The following is a 25,726-nucleotide window of genomic DNA, read 5'->3' as shown; positions in this document are numbered from 1 at the left end:
AACAATTGTCATTGGTCATATCGGTGAACAAATTTTTCCAAAATTTGGTTCTTATTCATGTTCATTAAAGTTCCTAGTTGTAATGTGTTCACTGGCCTCAGAAGTTCTTGGATGGCTGAGTTGTTGATATAAAAATCTTCTCTTTCACCTATACAATTTTTATAATTATCAATTAATTAGATTTGAATGTGAATGTTGGGCAAATGGTTTTTGTTTTTATTTTTCTCCAATTTAGAATTTTTGTGGCAGAGATGGGGGATAATAATGTGCGTAAATATTCTAATGTGCTCAGATAAATAATCTGTTGAAAGCAACAATTGACTTCACTTAGAAATCTTCAAATGTGTTTTGTGTAAATGTTGACAGTAGTTTTCGAGAAGATGAAGAATTACTTTGGTTAAAACAAACAAAAAGGCAAAAACAATCTATCAACACTGTAAGTTATTTTTGTCCTTTCTTGCAACTTACAGATAAAGCAAATTTTCAAGTCCTTCAAAAGCATTTCTGGAAATCTGTCTGATTTGGTTGTTGTTCAGGAGACTGAAAAAACAAAAGTAAACACAAATTTCAGAATAAGAAACAGATTCTGCAAATATTACAATAGTTCCACTAGAAATAGTCCTTACAGAGTAGAAAAACATTTACAGATACATTCACTAAATTTACAAATTTAAAACTTTCTCTTCAAAAAGGCTATATTAAAATGCTAGTTTGGCACAAAAGACTTCAAAAATTACTTATATTTATCAAATTACCCTAAAATACCCCTAAAAGAGGACTATAAGCTATAGGATAAAATTCCCGTTTTCCTGAAGCTTACCATGTAAAAGGAAAATTATCAATATAGTCACAGTGACAAAGGAATATATTTCTAAATAAACAGATGGAGAGTTATATACACTCAGGCTTAAGCATTTTCCTTAGAAAAATAAATATCACTGCTCTTGCCACGCAGTGGACTCTCATTATGTATTTGTTGGACTGTCAAACTGAGAGTCAATTACACCATAGGAAGTGAGTTTCTTATTATAGTACTATCAAATGGTCCAAAACTGACTTCTAAAAAATCCGGGGAGAAAAATAACAGGTGGCAAAAATAAATTGGATTTGAACAGTAAAACAAGTTACAGAAAAATCACCACTCAACAACTTCAAACATTTTAGAAAAAGCACTCTGGCAAATAAAAATTATAGATTTTTTTCCCTCGGAAATGCACATTAAATTTCTTTCAGATTTAAATTATTATGACATGTCTAAATGTCCAGGGAATGTCTATAATTGAATTGGCACACATTTTTCTAAATATCCTATACCATTTAAAAACTCCAAAGCTTCTAAATCCATTATCAGAGTAAAATGTTAGAGGATTCACTTTTAGTGTATTATAAAATAGTTGTTTTATGCCTTTTTTTAAAAAGACTTATTAGGAAAACAGAAGTGTTTTGACCAATGGAGCAGGTGATTATTTTATTCATACAGATGGAAGCAGCCCAGAGACCCCAAATTCGACTGTCTCTAACCTACCCAGACTTGCCTCACCTCTAGAAAGTTTCAGCCACACAATTAATTCTCCAAGTAGCATTTGAGGTCACTATCCAACACCCCACCTATGGTACCAAAACCAGTCCTTGCCATTCATGCCCAGCATTCTGGCCATCAGGGAGGCAGAACAATCAATCTATAGTATGCATTAGAGCTGATGCAATACAGAGGTAATGTCCACTTTTATGGATAACTCTCAGCTTCAGTCAATGATCCCATCAATTTTATAGTCTACCATGTGTTCAAGAAATTTTTTAAGCTAACTAAAGGCAACACAGTTAGTTAATATCTAGTTAATACCAGTCACAAATATAGTCCTGAAAAAAATTGTTAGTTACTCTCTCTGTACATTCTTAATCTAATACTCAAAATCTAATATTACACTTGCTTTAGATCCCCAAACTACCACTATACATCTACTATTATTTGAATAATGACTATTCTACCCCACATTTTGTTAAATACATGCACCAATGTATATAGAAAAAAGTATATGTATGCACACATACATATATACATATCTTATATACATATGTGTGTACATAGATATAATGCATATGTTTACAGACAGATGCATATTTGAATGTATATACATGTACATGTGTGTACACATACATGTATATATATATACTACATAGGTGTGTGATTTGTTCATCTTCTAAGTGAGATGTTTGTATGTGTGGCATATGACATGTGTATACAGTCTCAATCTCATCTGAACCACAGAATATAGGAAACTGTTTGACTATTTTTATTATTGTCACAAGGATGGTGCCTAGGAAAGAAGTTGATCCATGTAACATAGAGGATACCTTTGGTCATTAGTGCTTCGTTCTCTTTCAATATTAGAACTGAAAAAGGAAAAGATACTAGTTATAATTCATCTTTCTTCAGTATATAAAATGTGCTCAGAGCCTATGTTTCTGCAGTTTCTTATGTAGTTATCTAAATTTTGGAGAAAATAAAAAACATTAAATTTCTAAAATTGCACTGAGATTGCTTTTGTTTCTTGAGCATTGTAATTCAATATGAATGTTAATAATCTAATGTATGAGATCAAGCAATTTTGCTCATAGGTTTTCTTGAAGATGTTTTTATTGTTGTCAAGAAACAAATTCATTACAGTGGTTCACAGCTCAATGTGTTTTCCAATCACAAATACATAGATGTTGTTAAGGTTTATTCAAAACATTATTATTTCCATCAAAGTATCTTTGTTACAATTTTAATAGATGGAATATTTTCCTAACAATGTTTTGGCTAAGTGATTATAAAGACTGTCATACATATTATTTTTTGTCTTATTTTTCATAAAGGAGATGTGTTCAAAATCTATAAGCAATTCTACCAAGATTCAGGGCATAAAACAATATCTAACATTTTTTCACAAAAAAATCAATGCAAGTTTGAGGAAATGTGTGGTTATATTCTATATCCTAATATTGTCTATGATGCCAAAGAAAAGGAAAAAAGAAGCAAAAAAAGTTCCCAAGAAAAATGTTATACTTTTATTGTGGAAATAAAATAACTCCTGAAAACAGGAGATCTGTGATCCTGATGATCAAAACTATGGGGAAGAAAAAACAGCTACAGACCAATAGGCCTATTTTAATAATTGTATCTTTCACACACATACTTGTACATTTGATATACACACAAATGTTTACTCAAATAAGTACTATGTGGGTGAAAATATTTTGCTAAAAAGCAATTAGTAGCTATTAGGAAAGATAAAAGCTTTTTTCATGGTTATATGTTCATCAAAGTGGGAAGAAGCAAAATAGAGCTTTCTCCTGTGTCAAATAAAATTTCCATTCAACGTAATGCCAAGAGTTACTCCGAAAGTGAATCATTATACCTATATTTCAGTACAAACAAGATAGTTTGGGATTTTTCATAAGTGGAAATAATGCTAATTTGCTTCTGCTTTATAATTATGTTTACTTTTCATTTGGACACTCTCCAGAATTATGGTTCTGCTACCCTTAAAATGGTAGGATTGTGAACTTCATTTCCATGCTTACTAAAGTAAATAGTCTAAAACTTCCACAACCATAAACCATGATTCCTGAGTTATCTGCATAGTTATCAAGTAAGATATTCTTGGCCAAAGTCAATAATGACTATTTTTTTAAAAAATTTGCCACCACTAATACCACTAAAAATATTTATATTATTACAAGCACCACATACATCATTTGCAGTTCAAAACAGTGGAAAACAAACAAACAAACAAAAAAAAACAAAAAAGTCAGGGAGTGGGAGAGAAAGGGAAGAAAAAAAATCGGGCAGATATTAAAAACTCACTTCTTCAGTTGAATTTATCAAGTCTTCTTCACGCATATTTCTCAAAGGAAAAGACAGATTTACATGTGAAATTTCTCTGTGAAATTCTTTCACAGATCTAATAGATAAACTGCCCTATCTTTTGAAATTTTAAAACTCCAAAATTTAAATGTTCTGAAGTAAATGAAAGATACAGATATTTGAAAATTTACTCTGATGGTCATTTGTTTCTTTTTCTGTAAATTAACTAAATAGATCCTTTCTCTATTTCCACCTGGTTCTTTGTCTTTATTAATTTGTTAACTCTTTGCATGTAAAAAAAAATTAAATTTTTTCTTATAATGTGTTATAAATAGTATTTCAAAGTATTGTTTGTACTTTCAGCTCTTTTTATTATTTGTATCATACAGATGTTTTAAATCTTTATGTAATAAAATTTGTTAGTCACTTCTTTCATAGTTTCAGGATTTTGTATCCTGCTTAGGCTTGCCTGAATCTAAAATTACATTAAAAGCTTATTTTTCCTAAGCTATTATGGTTTTATTTTGATGTTTAAATATTTGATTTATCTGGAATTAATTTTTATTTTCTCCAAGTTACTTATGTATTATCATTATTATTGACTGACATAGTCATATTTCCTCTATGATTTGCAATGTTAATATAATCAAATACATATTTCTAACATACACTGGGTCTATTTTTAGACAAATTACAATGGAAATATTTCAAATATTGTTGTTTTCTATGTCATTTTCTATATAGGGTTGTTTTATCCCTCTTCTTTTTTTGCTATTTTAATGGTTATTTTCACAGCCACAACCCTACCCCTCCATCCCACCCATCACCCCCAGGTACTTTAGGAACATTCTTCAAATTCGGTGTCCTTTCCTCAGCAGCATATATACAATTTTTTTTTTTAATCCTCTGGATACTTTAATTAACATTTAAATTTTACCACTGTGACTTTAACTACCTAAGAATGTGATTTGTCTTTTCACGTATCTAAGCTATCTAAAAAAAGTATTCTCCTTTCAGTTGAATATGGGTGTTTCCATTATACAATCATATCTTATGTCGACTATGATACTTTCATTTTCTTTCCATAATGATCACTCATGATTCTCTCTGACCTAATGTCATGGGGTAACACCTCTTTAAGATGTGCTTTTAAATGATAGTGACAATGGAAATTACTTTTGTCTTTCACCTGAAAAAATTATGGTACTTAAATTTTATTTTTTTATTTAAGATTATTTATTTATTTCACAGAGACAGACACAGTGAGAGGGGGAACACAAGCAAGGGCAGGGGAGAGGGAGAAGCAGGCTTCCCATCCAGCAGGGAGCCCAATGCGGGGCTCTATCCCAGGACCCTAAGATCATGACCTCAGCCAAAGGCAAGTGCTTAAAGACTGAGCCACCCAGGCTCCCCTATGATAGTTTTAGAAGGGACGGGGCGGGGGGGGGGAATAGAATGTACCAGTCAAGTGTAAACAAAGAAACAGAAACAGGACACTCTCAAAATGCTGCCATTAAGCTCATACTTTGTATTACCATAAATAATTATTATTACAAGCAGTAACTGAAAATATGACATTTTTTAGATCTATACCAAAACCAATGAAGGAGTGGATTTTTAGTAATATAGCAGGCATATTAGAACTGCTTCAAAAAGCCTCACACTAAAAAAAAAAAAAAAAAAAAAAAAAAAAAAAAAAAAAAAAAAAACCCTCACACAAAATTATAGTAAAATGAGTATATTATCTAATCTGTAAAATCTATTATTAAAATTAAAAAATATGCCTATGCATTAGATTTCTAAAAAGTTTTAGATCTTAATGTTATCTTAAGACACATTAACTACAAGCTTTTTTACCATTCTAAATCTAAATGCACTATACATACATACATACAAGAGCTATTAGGTAATCTTCCAACACACAGAGCCAATGTCTAGTCCTCTGAGCTCAGAAAGTACAAGAACATATTATCTTCATATGTCTTCCATTTTAGTAGAACCATAATGCTACATAAATAATATGTTAATTATAGAAAATATAGAAATGCACACACACACAAAAAAAAAACCTTAAAGAATAAAACCAAAAAGACACTATTCAGAAAAAACTACTTTGGTAAATATCTCCCAAATTTAGATAGAAGGATTCAAAGTTTGTAAATTTCTCACAGTCAGATTGTTAGTATTTTTGTATTCTCTTGTATTCTTGTATTATACCATATTAAATACAAGTATTCTTTTCTAGGATATGATTATGAAAGATATGATGACATACACTAAGTCAAAGACATTTCTCTCACCATTTATGCACATATTGTTAGCAAAATTAAATCTGTTTTGGAGGAGTCAGGCTATAAAATTTGAAATTATCAAACTGATAGGATAATTTTATAGATTTGCTGAAATGTAAAATAAGTCAGATTAAATACTATTTTCCAACTTTCCTGACCTTTCATCCAGGTTGACTATTTCTTGCCAATTGGTTATGATCATGCTTTAGGTAATATAATTTTTTTAAAAAAAGATAAAGGATCTAAGTTCAATAATTTGGAATTCATACATATAGTCATTATTAAAACTTACATATATATATATAAAGAGAGAGATATGTATGTGTATATATATATATATATATGTGTATATATATATATATATATATTTCCACATTAAAAAGAAAATTCCAAGGCCTTGTATACAGGATAATATCAATTTGCTAAGTATATTTTAAAAATATGAAATCAGAGATAACTTTCTTAAATTGTCATTTTAATAATAGATAATATTAATTTTTAATGTTGATTAAAAGAAAAATTAAGGTTAGATGCTCTTCCAAAAAAAAAAAAAAAAGTTCCAGATGCTATCTTATTGTGAATTTGTAGCATGATTGACTTCAGGAAACAAAGAAAATCACCTCTTATTAAATTACTCACACCTGTGAGGAAGAGCTGATGTCATCGTGCAGTATAGAACATCATAGAATGTTAGACCTAAAGAGACTTTAAAAGTTATTTCACTTTGAATGTCTTTATTTGTTTTGACTCTGACTCAATAGTGAAACTGATAAAATGTTAGTTTGTTTCTTTTTAAGAATTTATTTATTTATTTGACAGAGAGAGATCACAAGTAGGCAGAGAGGCAGGCAGAGAGAGAGAGAAGGAAGCAGGCTTCCCACCCAGCAGAGATCCCGATGCGGGACTCAATCCCAGGACCGTGAGATCATGATCTGAGCCGAAGGAAGAGGCTTAACCCACTGAGCCACCTGGGAGCCCCTAGTTCATTTCTTATCATAGTATATTTTCAATGAAGTGAACATGTGCTTTCAGAGATTGACAGTTAGCAAGGTGATCACTCATATTCTATTGGGGATGCTAAATAGATGAAGCTTCCTTCTCATGGTTCTTGCATAGGTCAATGACGAAACAAAACACAATAAACCTTCAGGTTTATGCACTTACCACAATTAAAAATAATACCCTAAGGTATTTAAAGTTGCCCACAATTTCACAAAAACCTTTCTTAAGGTGGCTTATACAACAGAAAGAACTTGCCTTCCCTCCTCATAAAATTTACAAAAATTTATGTATTGGGGATTTTTTTTGAAGAATTAACATGCTTAGATAAATTGTGGAATACAACCTGACTGACTCATGTTCTTAACTAGGCACTCTAGAGAGAAATATTTTATTGAATGTTAAGCTCCAGCATTCCGCCACCTGTCTGTGTAGTGGTAGACCTGGAAAGTCAAAGGGACACAGCTAGAAATTTCCTACACCCTCAGATTACTATTCCTGTACAGTCCAAGGCATCCCACCTGCCAAACACAGGGTCATCTTTGAGCGTTAATTTTCTCTAATAGCAGTAATCAATATGATCTCATTTTTTCTTTTCTTTTCTTTTTTTTTTTTTTTAGATTTTATTTATTTATTTGATAGAGAGAGAGCATAAGCTGGGGAAGCAGCAGACAGAGTAAGAGGGAGAAGCAGACTCCCCACTGAGCAGGGAGTCTGATGTGGTGCTCCATCCCAAGACCCTGAGATAATGACCTGAGCCAAAGCCAGATACTTAACCAACTGAACTACCCAGGTGCCCCATTATGATCTCATTTTCTTTGTCAGCCTCAGGAGGCTACAATACCTAATGATCATAATAAAGGTAACATGTAGCCCACTTCTTTTAGGTCCCTGGGCTCCTCATTATCACCAAGACTCTCAACCAGTTTTCTATACCTACTGCCAATAATCAATGGCAGATTATTAGAATTATTGGGAGACCTCTATACTATTAAGAATGCCTCCTCTACACACCAACACTGCTCAGCACAATAAAAAAGGCAGATGGATGCTTTGTTGGTCAAAGGTGGTATGTCATCTGGCTCATCTTCTCGGGACACCACTTTCATTGACCTCTTGGTTTCCTTTTAAATCATAATGCCTTGAAGAATTAATAAGGCAAAGAAAAAGAGAAAATAAATCTAATTTAGTGAGGCAAAAGGAAAGGCTCCTTTCATTTCCTGCTTTGAACCTTATTTTCAGTAACCCCTGAATGTGGAAATACTCAGATTGATGAGATGCTCTCTCAAGTCACTTAACCCAGACCCCAACCCTCTACCAATTCTACTAAGATTAACCTGAAAACTCTCAAGATTCTATTCTGTTAGCTATGCCATCTTATAAAGCTATTTCTAAGGCTTTTATGGCTCTCTAAGGATGAATGACAGCCTTGAAAGAGAGGCTCTAGGACACTACAAGACACTATTTAATAAAAAGATAGTGTGTTCTAATCCTCAAAAAACCTTATTTTTTGATTACTTAATATTTTGGATTTTGAGTTTGTCCATCTGTAAATTTATTTTATTTTTATTTAGATTTTATTTATTTATTTGGGATTGACAATGAGAGAGAGTGAAAGCATGAGCGGGGGAGAGTTAGAGGGAGAAGCAGACTCCCTGATGAGTGGGGACACTGATGCTAGACTCAGTCCTGGGATTCCAGATCACGACCTGAGCTGAAGGCAGTTGCTTAACCAACTGAGACACCCAGGAACCCTGTAAAAATTTTTTTAAATTAAGTCATAATAATACATTGTCCTGGCATCCCCAGAGTTAACTTAAGATTAAAATAAGGTAATCAGAAAGGACTAGTGTCCAGAATCTATAAAGAACTTAACAAACTCAACACCAAAAGAACAAATAATCCAATCAAGAAATGGGCAGAGGACATGAACAGACATTTCTGCAAAGAAGACATCCAGATGGCCAACAGACACATGAAAAAGTGCTCCATATCACTCGGCATCAGGGAAATACAAATCAAAACCACAATGCGATATCACCTCACACCATTCAGAATGGCTAAAATCAACAAGTCAGGAAATGACAGATGCTGGCGAGGATGCAGAGAAAGGGGAACCCTCCTACACTCTTGGTGAGAATGCAAGCTGGTGCAACCTCTCTGGAAAACAGCATGGAGGTTCCTCAAAATGTTGAAAATAGAACTGCCCTATGACCCAGCAATTGCACTATTGGGTATTTACCCTAAAGATACAAACGTAGTGATCCAAAGGGGCACGTGTACTCGAATGTTTATAGCAGCAATGTCCACAATAGCCAAACTATGGAAAGAACCTAGATGTCCATCAACAGATGAATGGATCAAGAAGATGTGGTATATATACACAATGGAATACTATGCATCCATCAAAAGAAATGAAATCTTGCCATTTGTGACAACATGGATGGAACTAGAGCGTATCATGCTTAGTGAAATAAGTCAGGCGGAGAAAGACAACTATCATATGATCTCCCTGATATGAGGAAGTGGTGATGCAACATGGGGGCTTAAGTGGGTACGAGAAGAATAAATGAAAGAAGATGGGATTGGGAGGGAGACAAACCATAAGTGACTCTTAATCTCACAAAACAAACTGAGGGTTGACGGGGGGAGGGGGTTTGGGAGAAGGGGGTGGTATTATGGACATTGGGGAGGGTATGTGTTTTGGTGAGTGCTGTGAAGTGTGTAAACCTGGTGATTCACAGACCTGTACCCCTGGGGATAAAAATATATGTTTATAAAAAATAAAAAATTATATTAAAAAAAAAAGAAAAAAAATAAGGTAATCAGGTAACATATATGAAAATAGAAACCAGAGGGAAGTAGGGTTGGTTATTTATAAAGTATGAGGATTATGATAGAGACAGGTTCATAAAGGATTACCTGGAAATAAAGGTTTCTCTTTGGGAAGATACCTCAGGAAGTCCAATGGAATATAGTATTCCCTAGACCAAAGTCCTCAACCTTAGCAGTCTTGATATATGAAGCCAGATAATTCAGTATTGGGAGGTGTGCTGTCCACTGAATTGCAAGATTGTTAGTAACACCCCTGGGCTCTATCCTTTAGATGTTGGAGCATTTCCTCTTCCAGTTATGTCAAATATCTCTTGTGGAGAGAAACCATGCCAGATGGGAACCACTGTCCTAGATCCTAAGGCCTCAAGAAGGAGCCCAACCATAGTCTCCAATTTCCAGCCTCAATTTTCAAGAGACTTTCCTTTTGCCTCACTTCTTTTGCCTCCTTAGTAAGGGAGTAATAACTAATGCAAATGATACACAATAATCACAAAATTTATTTTTGATGTTGTGGCAGCCTACTGTCTCACTTTCTACAGGTTAATGTCAAGGCTGATCAAAGTATGAGAAAGGAGGAAACACCAGGCAGAATCCACAGGTGGGAAGTAGGTAGCTACAGTGAATCAAGGGAATAAATTAAAATGGTGATAGAGGTGAAAAGAATTGGCAAGGAACAGAAAACAAAAGTAAGACAAAACACGAACAGACCAACTGAAGTATAAGAATGAATCAATCTAAGAACAAGAATAGGCAAAAATGAGAAAAAAATAAAAGAAAAGAAAAACAGAAATCATTAAAGGGAAATGAAGAGCAAGAGTGTTTGTGTGTTTTCAGAAAAGTTTCCAAATGGCTGCTTACTGCTTTAAACATCCTATATTTCAACTTGTTCCCATCAGGTTGAGGGAAGCTCCCAACATTTCAAATGTATAGAAAGACGTGTCTGATATTACCAGGTAACAACCATCATACCTGGAGAATTGCCTGGTGGTTGCCCCTCCAAAAACCATGGTAATTCTCTTACTGTTCTCAAAGCCCCATTGTTTGTACATTTGTTACTATTTACCTGATGAAACTAAATAACAAGACCACAAGTTGCTGATTTTTTCAATAACCTCTCACTTTTTTCGATAGTCAGTTCTAGCCTCCAGGAATGGATCTAATACATTAAAGTAAATGAAAGAAAAAAAAAAAAAAGGAGAGCACAAGTATTTTTCCAAAGTTTTATCTCCTTGAGGTAACTTCCCTGAACAAAAATTACATCTTTTGGTAAAAAGAGATGTTCCACTTAACCACATTGCTCTCCCTCAATCATTGGTCAACATTTTAAAGCTTGACACTTGACCAGTTTGGGACTAATAGGACTTGGTTTCCACCTGGATTCAACTTTTTTAAGTTTCTAATTCATTATTGGCATGACACAAAGCCCTGGACCTACATGGGATACATTTTCAATAAATTAGTGTAAAATTATTATTTATAATAGTATTAAAAATTGAAAGATGACAGCAGAATAGGATGGCCCTATGTTTATCTTGTCCCATGAACACAACTAGATAACTATTAAATTATCCCAAATATGCCAGAAACAAAAGGGAGAGAAGAAGCCACATCAGTGAGAGTAGGAGGAGGTTTAGGGGAGAAAAGAATCTTGGGTGCTACAGAGGGGAGGAAGCCATAGTCACAGAAAAGGGCAAGAGAGAGAGAAGCACACAGGGAAATATATAAGGAGACGTTTTCCCCAAAGCTTGGAAAATGAAAGGGGCTGAATTTTATGAGTTCTTGCAACCAGTGGGGTTTAAAGCCTGAAGTTTTAAAGGTCAGCAGGCTTGACTCAAATAGAGCCTGGAAAAAACTGCACTGTTCCTGGAGAGAATGCAGGCAAACAATCCAGGGGCAGACAGCATGAAAACAGTGAGCTGTGGAATGCCTGGGGCACGTAGAGGGGAGATTATTCTCTTTTCTTGAAGTACATCCCTGAGAGGCAGCATTCATGAAGGCACCTCTCCCAGAACAAAGGAGCTGACTAGTGCCATTTTCTTCCCACACTCTTCAGCATAAACACAGAATCACACAGAAGCAGCACAACTTCACACTGGCTTGCCTAAGTTGCTTATATCAAGCTGACCCCCTGTACTCTGGTGGGACTTTGTTTTGCAGGCAAGCTTCCCTCAGTCCCTGTGCAGTGGGTCCCTCCCAAAGAAGACCAGTACAAGCCTCAGCCCATACCACATCTCCTGACCAGAAAGTTCTACAAGGCTTCTGGAGGAGTTGGTGTCAGGTTTCATTCCACAAGCTGACCACAGCACACCTAGTTAAAACTTGACCCATTCAGACCAGGAACCAAACACTACCCAGAGCAGCAACCTCTGTAGGATAGAACAGCCACAGCAAAACAGCAGAGTACATGACACCCTAGGCCATGGATACTACAAGACCTCTTCTTCATAAGGCCATTACTTTTAAAAGGAGGAGACATAACTGGTTTTTCTAGCACAGAAGAAGAAGGCAGAGACTTAGACAAAATGCCAAGATGGACAAATATATCCTAAATGAAAGAATAAGATAAAGCCAAGACCAGAGATTTAAGTGAAACATATATAAGTAACATGCCTGATGGAGAATTGAAAGCAACAACCATAAGGATACTCACTGGACTTGAGAAAAGCATGGAAGACATCAATGAGACCCTTACCACAGAGATAAATGAGTCAAAAAAGAATCAGTCAGAGATGAAGAAGACAATAAATGAGATTGGAAATAAGTTTGATGCAATGAACAGCAGGCTGGAAGAAGCAGAGGAATAAGTTAGTGACCTAGAAGACAAAGTCAGGGAAAATAATGAAGGTGAACAAAAGACAGGAAGAAGATTTATGCAACACGGGAATAGACTTAAGGAACTCAGTGACTCCATCAAATGTAATAACATTCGTATCATAGGAGTCCCTAGAATAATAAGAGAGAGAAAAGGGGAGGGGGCAGAAAAGTTATTTCAAGAAATAGTAGCAGAAAACTTTCCTAATCTGGGGAAGAAAACAGACATCCAGATCCAGGAGGCAGAGAGAACTCCCATTGAAATAAAAAAAAAAAAAAAAAAAAAAAAAGCAGACCAACACTAAGACATATTATTATTAAATTGGCAAAATATGATGATGAAGGAAAAATCTTAAAAACAGAAAGGCAAAAGAAAGTCCTTAACTTACAAGAGAAAACCCATAGGCTAGCTGGAGATTTCTCAACAGAAACTTGGCAAGCCAGAAGGAGTGGTATGCTATATTCAAAGTGCTGAATGGGAAAAATCTGCAGTCAAGAATCTTCTCTCCAGCAAGACTGCATTCAGAATATAAGGAGAGATAAAAGTTTCCCAAACAAAAGCTAAAGGAGTTCATGACCACTAAACAGACCAGTAGGGAATATTAAAGGGACATTTTGAGTGCAATGAGAGACCAAAGGCGACAAAGATAAAAAAGGATCAGAGAAAATATCCAGAAACAATGACAAAGCAAACAATAAAATGGCAATAAATACATATCTATCAGCAATTACTTTGAATGTAAATGGACTAAATGCTCCAATCAAAAAACAGAGTTTATCAGAATGGATAAAAAACAAGACCCACCTATATGTTGCCTATAAGAGATTCATTTTAAACCTAAAGACACCTGCAGATTGTAAGTGAGGGGATTTAAAAATATTTACCATGCAAATGGATGTTTAAAAAGTCAAAGGAACAATTCTTATATCAAACTAGATTTTAAAACAAAGACTTTAGGGGCCCTTGGGTGGCTCAGTGGGTTAAAGCCTCTGCCTTCGGCTCAAGTTATGGTCCAGGGTCCTGGGATTGAGCCCCACATCAGGCTCTCTGCTCAGCCAGGAGTCTGCTTCCTTGTCTCTCTCTGCCTGCCTCTCTGCCAACTTGTGCTCTCTGTCTGTCAAATAAATAAATAAAATCTTAAAAAAAAAAAAAAAGACTTTAAAAAGAGACAGAGAAGGGCATTATACAATTGTAAAGGGGACAATCCAACAAGAAGAAATAACAACTGTAAATATTTATGTCCCTGACTTAGAAGCACCCAAATATATAAAATAACAAACATAAACAGACTCGTTAATAATAACACAATAATAGTTGGAGACTTTAACACCCCCCTCACAGCAATGGCTAGATCATCTAATCAGAAAACAATGGCTTAGAATTACATACTGGACCAGATGGATTTAGTAGATATACTTCAAACATTCCATCTTAAAGCAGCAGAATACAGCTTCTTATCAGTGCACGTGGAACATTCTCCAAAAGAGATGACATATTGGGGTGACAAATGCAGTACAAAAGGATTGAGATCATACCATGCAACTTTTCTGGCCACAACACAATGAAACTTGAAGACAAGAACAAGAAAAAATTTGGAAAGACCACAAATATAGGGAGATTAAACAACATGCCACTAAAGAATGAATGGGTCAATCAGGATATCAAAGAAAAATAAGCAAGTACATGGAAACAAATGAAAATGAAAACAACTTTGAGATGCAGCAAAAAAGGTTCTAAGAGGAATTTTATAGCAATACAGGCGTACCTCAAGAAGCAAGAAAAATCTCAAATAAAAACCTCACCTTACACCTAAAGGAGCTAGAAAAAGAACAACAAACAAATCTTAGAGCTAGAAAAAGGAAAGAAATAATAATGACTAGAGCAGAAATAAATGATGCAGCAATTAAATAAATAGAACAAATCAATGAAACCAGGAGCTTATTTTTTTTTAAATTTAAAAAATTGATGACCCCCTAGCAAGACTTATCAAAAGAAAAGAGAAAGGACCCAGATAAATAATATCATAAATGAGGGAGAAGAAAAACAATCAACACGACAGAAATACAGTTGTAAGAGAATATTATGAAAAAATACATGTTAATAAATTAAAGAAACTGGAAGAAATATATGAATTCCTAGAAATAAATAAACTACCAAAATTGAAACAGGAAAAAATAGAAAGTTTGTACAAACCCATAACAAAGAAATTGAATTAGTAATCAAAAACCCTTTATTCATTTGTTTTGTTTCTTAAATTCCACATATGAGTGAAACTGTAGTGGTATTTGTCTTTCCCTGACTCTCTTATTTCACTTAACACTACACTCTTGAGTTCCATTCATGTCATTGCAAATGTCAAGATTTCATTCTTTTTTATGGTTGAGTAATATTCCATTGTATATAGAGAGTACATTTTCTTTATCCATTCATCAGTCAATGGGCATGTGGGCTATTTCCATAATTTGGGTACTTATTTATAATGCTGCTATTAAACATCAGGGTGCATGCATCACTTTGAATTAGTATTTTTATATTCTTTGTGTAAATACCTACTAGTATACTTGCTGGATTGTAGGACAGTTATATTTCTCAATTTTTGAGGAACCTTCATAGTTTTCCACAATGGCTGCATCAGTTTACATATTCACCAACAGTGAAAGAGGGTTCCCTTTTCTCTGAATCCTCATCAGCACCCATTGTTTCTTGTGTTCTTGATTTTCGTCATTTTGACAGGTGTGGGTGATATCTCACTGATCTTTTGATTTGTATTTCCCTGATGATGTGTGAAGTTGAGCATCTTTTCATGTTTTCTTTAGAAAAATGTCTATTCATGTCTTTTGCCCATTTTTTTTTTAAAGAGAGAGGAAGGCAAACCAAAAAGCCAACTCTTAACTATAGAGAATAAACTAATGGTTATAGAAGGGGAGGTGGGTCAGGGGATGTGTAAAACAGGTGATGGAGATTAAAGAGTGCACTTGTGGTGAGCACTAGATATTGTATGGAAGTGTTGAATAACAGTACTGCACATTTGAAACTGTTACACTGTATGTTAATTAATTAATTTAAATTAAAACTTATAAATAAATAATTTTAATTTATTTGTTGTTTTAATTCTAATATTTTTTGGTATCTGGGACTACTAATTATTAATAGATAGACCTTTCCTTCTCTTTGTGACAAAATCTTCCTGAAAAACATTTAATAGACAAAATATTTTAAGTGTCACTAAAGTAATTAGAGGAAGAAAGGTCTGTTCAAGTTTTCTATTGCTCTATAACAAACTAAAACACATTTAGTTGCTAAAGAACAGCACCCATTTTTTATCTCAGTTTCCCTGGGTTAGGAATTCAGTCACAACTTTGTTGGATCCTCTGCTAACATTTCAGCAGGCTGAAATCAATGGGTCGGGAGGGGTGAGCTCTCATTTGGTCCTCCTCCAAACTCATTCAAATAGTTGGCAGAATTCAGTTCCTTGCAGGGAGAAGACTGATGCCCTCACCACTGGACACCACCCTCTCCACAGGCAGTTCATAGCATAACTATTTTTCTTCTTCCAGGTAGTAGGAGAACATGTCTGCTGCTTAGAGCTGCCCTGAAAGAGTTCACCAGATAAGATCAGGCCTAACAGACTCTTTTGGTTAACTAAAAGTCAACTGATTTATGCTTTAATTAAATATAAAAAATCCCTTTACCTTTGCCACATAATATAAATAATCTCAAGAGTGATATTTCATTAGATACATAGTGCCCCCACCCCCACCATGCTCCAGGGAAAGGGCATCATGTGCACATGAAGTACACATCACTGAAGGTCATCTTAGAATTCTTACTGTCATCTGAAGCTTTGGGGTAGTAGTTGATAAATCATTATCATCTTTATTATTAGCTACAGTGTGATAGCACTTAATAAAATTTTTTAAACATTTAAGAATGATGTATTATCTAGGGATATGCGCCACCCCTATTTGAGATATAAATAAATATAAAGAAATGAAAAAATAGTAATTTCAGTATAGTAGTCCCCTTGATAGTGGGAAAAGAGAAGGTAATAAGGTTTACTGTTGGTTAATTTCTTAACTGGGACAGTGGTTACAGAGTGTTCATTATTAGACCTTTTAAGAGTTCTTAAATATTTTATTTAAAAAAAAATACTTAAATAGCTTTAGTTTAAAGAAGCATTCATGTACCTGACTCTGTTTTCACAATTATAAGACAAAGCTTCTGCCTTCAACAGTACCAAGAATCTAACAAAGGAACCAGACAAATAAGCAATTACAAATTTCTTATAAATTTTTATGTGAAAAATAAAAGCCATAGAATGGGTCAGGCACCCACGCCAATTTCTGAGTGAGAGATAGCCAGAGAAAATTTACCAGAGAAGGGAGCATAGAATTTTAGAGGACAGGTGGGAATTATCTCCAGAAGTAAAAGCAGAGAGTGCCAAGAGGTTAGGAAGATGTTACAGGGAATGGTACACTGCTGTAGATGTCTGTCACTGCCAGAGGGCATTGGAGGTGCAGATCAGAGAAAGCTAGTAGGGGGTGGATGAAGTGAAGAGCAAACAAAAGCACTTGAAGAACCTCCCACACCCTGCTACAAGCTTCCTTCTTATGGTGAAAGCACTGGAGACTCACTGGAATGCTTTAGCCAAAGGAATAATGGCATTTACAAGTATCAGTCTAATAATAGTATGAAAACAATGTTGATGTTATGTTCTTTTATCTTGTTTTTTTAGACTGGGGGCAGGTAGAGGAAGACAGTGAGAGGAAGTTGGATTCAAAGTATGCTGGATATTTTCTGTTTGCTGTTGGGACCCACTTCTAACCTTTTTCCACCTGGCCCTGTGCTGACCTATAGGGACTGAAACAATGGTTTCTTTGCTCTCTGACTTCTAGTTAGTTTCAGCCAATGGGGAACAGCAGCAAGACAAGGGAGGAAAGAGAGTAAAATTGAGTTACCTACTTCCCTTCTTCCTTCCTATAGATTTGCAAAGGACTGTTAGCCTTTATCTAAACATCACAGTTCTTGTTAAATGCCTCTCTCCATACTATTTTCTGTATGTCCACATCTATGTCTGATGTTGCTCTCCCCCATTCAGGGGGGATGAAGTCCTGGGATAAGGCTAAGCATGGGCTATTGCATTTTTCTGTGTATTTTACCACACCATGCCCCAGCCTTTGTATAGTCACTGAACTAAACTATCTTCAGAATGCCCAATTTGTGTGTGCCATTTTTTTCTTGTCAGATGCTGTCAGACATAGGGATTATTGCCATGATACAAGAAAGACTTACCAAAAACCTAAATTAAAGCTAGAGAGAGAAAAATGATCTGGAAGATTAGAGGTAAAATCATCATAGCTGATAAGAAATTGTATATGGGGGCATAAATGAATATCAAAGGTTCTTCCCAAATTTCAGATCTGGATTACCAGAACAATGACATCATCACTTACCCAGAAATAGAATATAGCTAGAGGGATATGGAGATGTTGAGTCAAATTTGAACAAACATGGGTTGAGTCTGGGGGAGACTATAATTGAGGTTCCTAAATGGAATTACACAAAGTGTAAATCCATTGGTTGGGTTTCCTTTGGGCTAGAAACTAAATTAAATTCTTTCTAAAGAAAAATACACCCATGCACATATTTATATTCATATCTATGTTTATATCTGCGTGTATGCGTATGTACGTGTATGTACATGTCTGTGTGCACACACATAGGCACAAGTGAAAGCAAGCAAAGAGGGTCTGAGAAGAGTCGAGAGGCTGGACTATTAACAGAGACTCTCCAGTGAAATTTGACGGAATAAATCAAAAACACAATTCACCAGTTTGACAGTTTGACTAAAGGTTATCCCAATCTTCCCCAACCTCTCTAAATTAAATAAGTGCATATGACGTTTAAAAGCAATATAACTTTCTTTGACCCATTTCTTGAAATCATATGATATTAAATGATAGCATCTGTTTACTGCATATTTGGACATTTTAATTTGCTAAAGATTAATAGTAGATACCCAAAAGATAGTACAAATAAAGCATGTAAATACCCTATCAATCTCTTTTAATTAATTTTAAATTAGAATTGCATTCTTCAAGTATGATGCTTTTCTATTGAGTTTCTTGGTTCTCCTGATGCCATTGGAAGCACCAACATAAACAGAATGCTCGACTTTCATCCAATGTTCACATATGTCATGTAGTGAAAGAAAAACTTAAGAAAATATATGTTTAAAAAGATAATGATTTCTGGGTCAGTCAGTATTAAATGGAAACATAGCAAATATTAGAAGACAATGTTCTCTGAGTGTTGGGATTTTGGTTTAGGTTTGATTGTGTTTGAATATTCTGCACTTTACAAGATGTCTGCAGTAAATAGGCATTTTGTTTATAATGAAACAAGTATGCTTACTTAAAAATGTAAATGACACATGGTTTTAAGAAATGCCTGTTAGATGTAGTTCAACTACTAACAATCATAAAGGAAAATAAAGCCAAAAGAGTTTGAAAGGCACTCTCTCTCCTTCTGACTCTAGTGGTAAATACACACATTCCACATATATATATATATATACACACACACAGTGAGGAGTCTTCTATCCCAGCCCTTTTCAAATAAAAAGATTTCCAAATGGTTATGAAAGATCTTTTGAAAAGAATCCCACCATTTTGAAATTCACTGCCTCTTTCTTGGCTGCCAAGTTCCAGCTCCCCACTGAGTCATTGTGCGAAGAAAATGGTCTTCTGAGCCCCCAGGTGCTGCCTTTCTCTACAAAAGCTGCCAGTCACCAGGCTTTCCATATGGTAGCAGCAGGACTGAAGCTAAAGGGCAAAGACACCAGCCATTACCAAAGCAGAGAATCAACCAGGAATAGGAAACATAAACAAAGCAAAGTCAAAACGGTGAGGTCTACACAATCTGAAAGTCAGCAGGTGTTGGCATTCGTAACAGAGTCCATTTCCGTGGACTTCAATAAACCAAATAGTAAATAAGAAATTGAATGGAAACCTGCCTGATGGGTTGATGGATCCTACAGAATCAGGACGAAGCTGTATTCTAAGAACCAGATACTTTAAAATTGCTACTATATTCCTTTGGAAAACCTTATCTGCTTTTAAAGAGAAAGGTACAGTAGTCTCCAACTACCAGCCACCTGTTCATATTTTAGTTCCCCTTTCAGCTCAAAACTCACTGAGAAGTGAGTTCTCAGCTTAGAGTGCCTAAGAATGCACATCCTGATAGGAGCACACCCCATTAAAGGTTAGTGCCTGTGCCTCTCATGGGGAAGAGCAGGGCTCTGGAAGAGGGTAACTTGAAATCAAGAGGGTGATCCAGGAGGGAACGGATGATTCATAAAGATTGGCAGTAAGGAAGAGTGGTTCAAGTTTGGTCCTCTGGACTCATGCAGACTCAAGTTTGAATCCCAGATCCAAACATACCATTTTAGCTTGCACAGGGTGGAAATAATCATGCCTTACCCTATGCCTTACCTTGGTCCTTAATGAGTGCTCAAAAAAATGTTAGTGGCTCTTAATTTAAAAGTGATTAAATCTCCTGGGTTCCACCAGTCTTTACACAGGTGAAAGTTCTAGAATTTCTTATATATTTTGAGACATTTTTAGGCTTGGAAGCACAATCTGAAGCATATGATCGATCTATGTATAACAGAGATCAGATTTCAGAAATTTTGCCATGGAAACTTATTTATATTTTCAAGGGAAACCTGAAAATGTACTTTTTGAACACAATGAAGATGTTACAAAGAAAAATTTGGATAAAATTTATCACTGAACTAAAAGTAACAACTGAAGACATTCATGGCTTATAACAATATTTTTGAGATATCCTGAAGAAATTTTCTCTATTTTGAAGGTTTCAAAAATGCCTTTAATCCTGGAAATAATTGAAGACTCCTAAAATGTCAGATGTAAAATAAAAGGTTTTCCCAATTGGCTATATACACCACTATGGTTTATTCCCAGAGTGGTTTTAAGCAACATATTGCAAACATTTAGCCCTAATGTCTTACCTGTTATTGTTTTCCTGGAATTCCAGATATTATAGAAGCCCAATTTATGAGGTAACCATGGCATTTGCATTTTTGCAGCTTACAACTAAGGCCATTTAGAGAAATAAAATAGTCTTTCCTAACAACTAAATGAATTACTTTTGTGTGCTTTCTCAGGACAACATATCGATATTTCTGTAAACTTTCTGAAGAAATGAAAGATTGTTAAATAGCAATATAGTTTACCCTTTAGAGTTTAGTAATAGGTTGATTCATGAGTCATAGTCCTCATGATATTACTAATGCATTGTAAAACAAACAAAAAAGTACTTTTCTAGTCATTAATTTCTCCTTTAAAAAATTTAGTGGGAATATTAAGTATATCTGTATTCAAATCGATTTTATACTCTCAAATTTTGTTTCCATGTGTAAGCATATTTACAGATTTCCACATATCACAAATTTGCTACTAATCTGTATGTTTTAGATTATTTAATAGTAATATACAAGCATGTATTCTGTACAATATAAATGGAATAATATCAAAAGTTAGTACTATTTTAAAACTTGAGCATTCAAAATTAGTTTATTAATTTCCTACTATGTTCTCCTATAAAATCCTGTTGAGAAACCTGTGATGTATTAATATAAAATAATATTACAAAACTATGTGTGTACATATATGTATTTGAATATATACTAACTGAATAATATAGTGCAGCAGAAATATAGACTTAGAAGATCATGACAGGCAAAATTCTAAGATGTCCCCCCACAGGATCTATTCCCCAGGGATGAGACTTTGAATATCATGATATATCATACCTATGACTGTATCATTACAAATGCAAAAGGAATTTTTCAGATAGTGTTAAGTGACTTCACTTAGTGAGTGAGTTCAATCAGTTAATCAAAGTAACATTATCTAGGCAGGCCTGACAGAATCACATGCCCTTTAAAAGTAGAATTTTCTCTACTTCCCTCAGAAGAAGTCAGAGAGACTCAAAGCATAGAAGGATTTGGTAGACCTGTGCTGGCTGTGAAGACAGACACCTGCTACCAGAAGGGGGCCTCTGGTAGCTAAGAATGACTTCCAACTAACAGCAAGGAAGCAAGCACCTCAGTCCTACAACTACCTGAATCTGAATTCTGGGAGAAGCTGAAGGAGCTTGGGAGCAGGTGCTTCTCTAGGGCCTCCAGAGGACAGCCCAGCCACTGATGCCCAGCTGACAGCAGAGCCTGCCAGACATCTGCCCACAGAACAATGAGTTCAGAAATGGGTATTGTTTTGAACCAAGCAGTCTGTGGTAATTTGCCATGCTACAATAGAAAGCTAGTACAGAGTGATATTTTATATAAGTTGAGATTGCATAAATGCCTGACAATGTAGCAATAACAGCCTGTTTGTTAAACAATTTGTGTTAACATTAGAAATCAGCTAGAATAAAGTGTTACATTGTTCTTATGACATATGAACTCTCAAGAAGGAAAAGACTAATAAAAAGTGACCACAGGGCAGTTAATTAGCATAATGTCATGATTGGCAAGATGAACAGGTAGCAGTAGAAACAGCTCAGAATGAGGACTTAAGAGAATCAACCAGATTTTAGCCCTGGTGACAATTTCTTCTGCAAAATTAGTTTGGTGTACGGACTTATTTCTAACAAGAGATAAGAGAAAAACAAGTCTCAGATCTCTTGAGGGAAGGAAGCTAGGCTCAAATGTCCCTTGTGCCCTGGCCCCTCCCCCCAGCACCAAACAGAAAGTGTGAGCTAACCAAGAAGGCACTTCAGCATCCCACCTCTGAGCAGGAAGAGGGGTTTTGTCTGCTGACTAGCTTCCTGTGCCTATGCAAACCTGCTCTTCTTAATATTAAACGTAATATTTCTGTAATAAGAAATACAAAACTTCCTATCCTTCCTGGATGGAAACTTCAACTCTTACTTGTCTTCTCTCTAGCTATATCTTAGAGGATATAGAAGCTCCCCTCCTCTTTACCACTCTTGGAGGAGGTCATGTGACTCCACAGCACATGGAAGAGAGAGAGCACCCCACTCTGGGCCTGACGCCAGCTCTACACCAGGCTGGCCTGTGTTACCTTAGCCTTTTGTGCTTCCTATATCCTGGGATAACAACAGGACTTCAAAAGACTATTAAAAAAGATTAAACATGTTATAAATGCGAAGTGTTTAGAAGAGTTGGTGGTAATTGTGCAGTAAGTGTTCGCTTTTCACATTGTGACTCTGGGCTGCTTTCCTTTCTGCCTTAAAGTATATACTTGTGTGCACATGCTGGTGTTTATTTGGTGCCTAGTCTGTGTTAGCATTTAATCGTGCATTCTCTGCCTGTGTTTCAGCTACTATAGTTTCATATGTCTTACCTCCTCACTTTGCATAGAAGGTGCTGGAGAGCTTTTCCTCTTTCCTGGCATGGACCACAGTACCCAGAACAGAATCCTGGGTATACCCGGGCTCCCTCAGTGCCATTGTAAGAATGGAAAACACACAGCCAAAGAGTTTTGCTGTGTTTTTTCCTCTCTAATACTGTTGTGATTTTTTTATTTGTTTGTTTGTTTTTGTTTTGTCTTGTTTTTTTTTGTTTTTACTCTTTGGCTATTTGGAGAAAAAGATGCTATCGAGGATGCTTGCAGATTTAACACAGCAATGAAGAGAAACCCACAGAGGTAAATAGCTTCCTTTTTCATTGCTAGAATCCTATCAGCCCCAGGAGCATAAAGTAATCCAGAAGTGACTCTAAATACAGCCCACCCCAACACTTCCGAGTGAAAGAACTGCAGACCACTTAGACCAGCAGAGGTTGCCCATGGCCCTGTGACTGGGTGTGAGATTTACCCCTCTAAAGCAGATGCCTGGGACCCACGCCATGAAAGCAGAAATGACTGTCTCAGTGGTAGGGAGAAAATAGGTATCTTTTCCCCCTACCTTGGCCATGAGAGTATTTATTACAAAAACTGTTTACATTGCATTTAAATTCAGCATTTTCACATTACTACTAACAATGGCATTCTTACTGTGATCATTTTATGTTTCTTCACTTTTGTTTTCAGTCCACTGAACAGTATTTTCTAAAACAAACTATTGCACACTATAAAGAAATACAAAGATGATTGTCAGCATCAAAAATAAAGAAATCAAATGGAAAGGTGGTGATTCGAAGCCTATTCTACCTTACCATGTCTTTCTGATATATATGTCCTCCTTTTCTCAAAGTGGACTCAATATTACTAAAATCAGTTCCTACCCAGGGAATGTGACATAGCCAAGGGCTCAGAAGTTCCCAGTCTGAAAGTCATTTTAAACATGAATCTACAACCAAGTACTCAAGATAAAATAATTATTTATACTTAGTGATGACTATTACCCATTACCCATTATTGTATATATGTTTTATTAATAAACTTACTTTTTAAATAATCAAAAATTTAAATGTTAAATAATGTATAATTAACATGAGTTCTAAATAATTTAAATTTTGGAATAATTATTTTGAAAGTTCACCACCATATCCCAGATTTATTCCTAAGTCCTAGGGGATATAAAAATAATAAAATATGATACACAGAAATCTGAAAAATTACTGAAGGGTGCTTGGAAAAACACTATTAAAAAAGTAATAGAATTTGGAGTCACATAGTAGAATTTGGAGTCAGTGTGACAAGGTCCTGGTTATAGTGCTTGCTCAAGTTACCCAGGCTTTCCATTTCCCATGAGAGTGCCAGCTTTATCCGGAAACTGCTAGAACTGCTAGAATCCATAAGGTACTAAAGACTAAAACAGCTAAGACTCTTTCATCCATAGGAAAAAAAAAGTGACATGTGATTTTAAAGTATTACTCTTATAAATTATACAACACTCATGTGACTTCTAAACACCATCACCATCAAATATTTATAAAAACAAATATTAGTAAGTAGATTAATCTTCAAGCTAACCCCAAGTAGGTCAAATTTGCACTAATTCTTCCATTTTACAACCATTTATGCAGATTACTTAAGATTCACTTAAAGTGAAAACAAGTTTAAATTTTAATATTTAATAAAATATTAAATATATAATGATATATTGTGATATAAATTTTAAAATGTTAAATATATAATGATTTATTTCTAATGGAGAAAAATCTATTTTTCTAAGCAAAATATTAGGGTCTAAATGTCATGCAGTGCTCTGGAGGGATAACAGGAATAAAAGTAAAATATTTTGATTAAAATACGGTAACATGACTGGAATTGCTTACAGGTATAATCAAGTTGAGATGTTTGGAGAAAATTAAGTAGCAAGCTCTAGTCAAACGATAGAAAAATAGAGGAAAAGAAATAAGAAAAACTCAGCAGTGAAATGATTTCCTGGCTTAAGCCCAATAATAGCCTGTCTGTAAAATATTTATTCAGAATAGATTTTTTTGTACTCCAAGGGAAGAAACTGTGATCTGCAATTCTATTGCTTTTTTCTTCTTTATAACCAGACTTACTAAATAGCCAAAGATTTAAAGATTTTCTTTGAATAACCTGTAGTCTTTGAGCTTTCCCAAAAATAATGAGCAAATTTGGATTTCATTGTATCAATGCCTTTGTAACCAAATGTCTGTCGTCAAGCAATACCTTTGAAAACTCAACAAAAGGTGAAATTTTAAAACCTAATTTTGTATTTTATGTTAAAAATGTGCTAATGTGATAGTGGCATCAAATGACCAGAATTAATGAGGAGAAAATAACAAGAAGTATTTTATCAAGGATAACAACCAGACCTAATACTTATATAAAACTATCTGCTAGACACTGTTGGGAGAGTTATCTACCTACACATCTACCTACCTATATATCTGTAGGAATATATAAACCAAGACAATCTTCAGAGACTTTTTATTCTCTCTGATATATGAATATAAATGCTAAAGTTAACAAAGAT

General features: G+C 34.9%; 1 protein-coding gene across 2 annotated transcripts in view; it reads right to left on the bottom strand.

Annotated features, from left to right (window-relative positions):
• PXDNL (peroxidasin like) overlaps positions 1-25,726 on the bottom strand; it is a 520,865-nt gene that overhangs the window by 264,701 nt on the left and 230,438 nt on the right. For both annotated transcript variants that reach the window (XM_059166462.1, XM_059166463.1), the window contains exon 3: positions 469-540. In XM_059166462.1, the coding sequence (XP_059022445.1) occupies positions 469-540 (72 nt within the window). The remainder of the gene's footprint in view (positions 1-468; positions 541-25,726) is intronic.

This window comes from Mustela lutreola, chromosome 3 (genome assembly GCF_030435805.1).
Source record: "Mustela lutreola isolate mMusLut2 chromosome 3, mMusLut2.pri, whole genome shotgun sequence".
Lineage (NCBI taxonomy): Eukaryota > Metazoa > Chordata > Mammalia > Carnivora > Mustelidae > Mustela > Mustela lutreola.
Note: the sequence above shows the minus strand (reverse complement) of the source record. Positions and strands in the feature narration are given on the sequence as shown.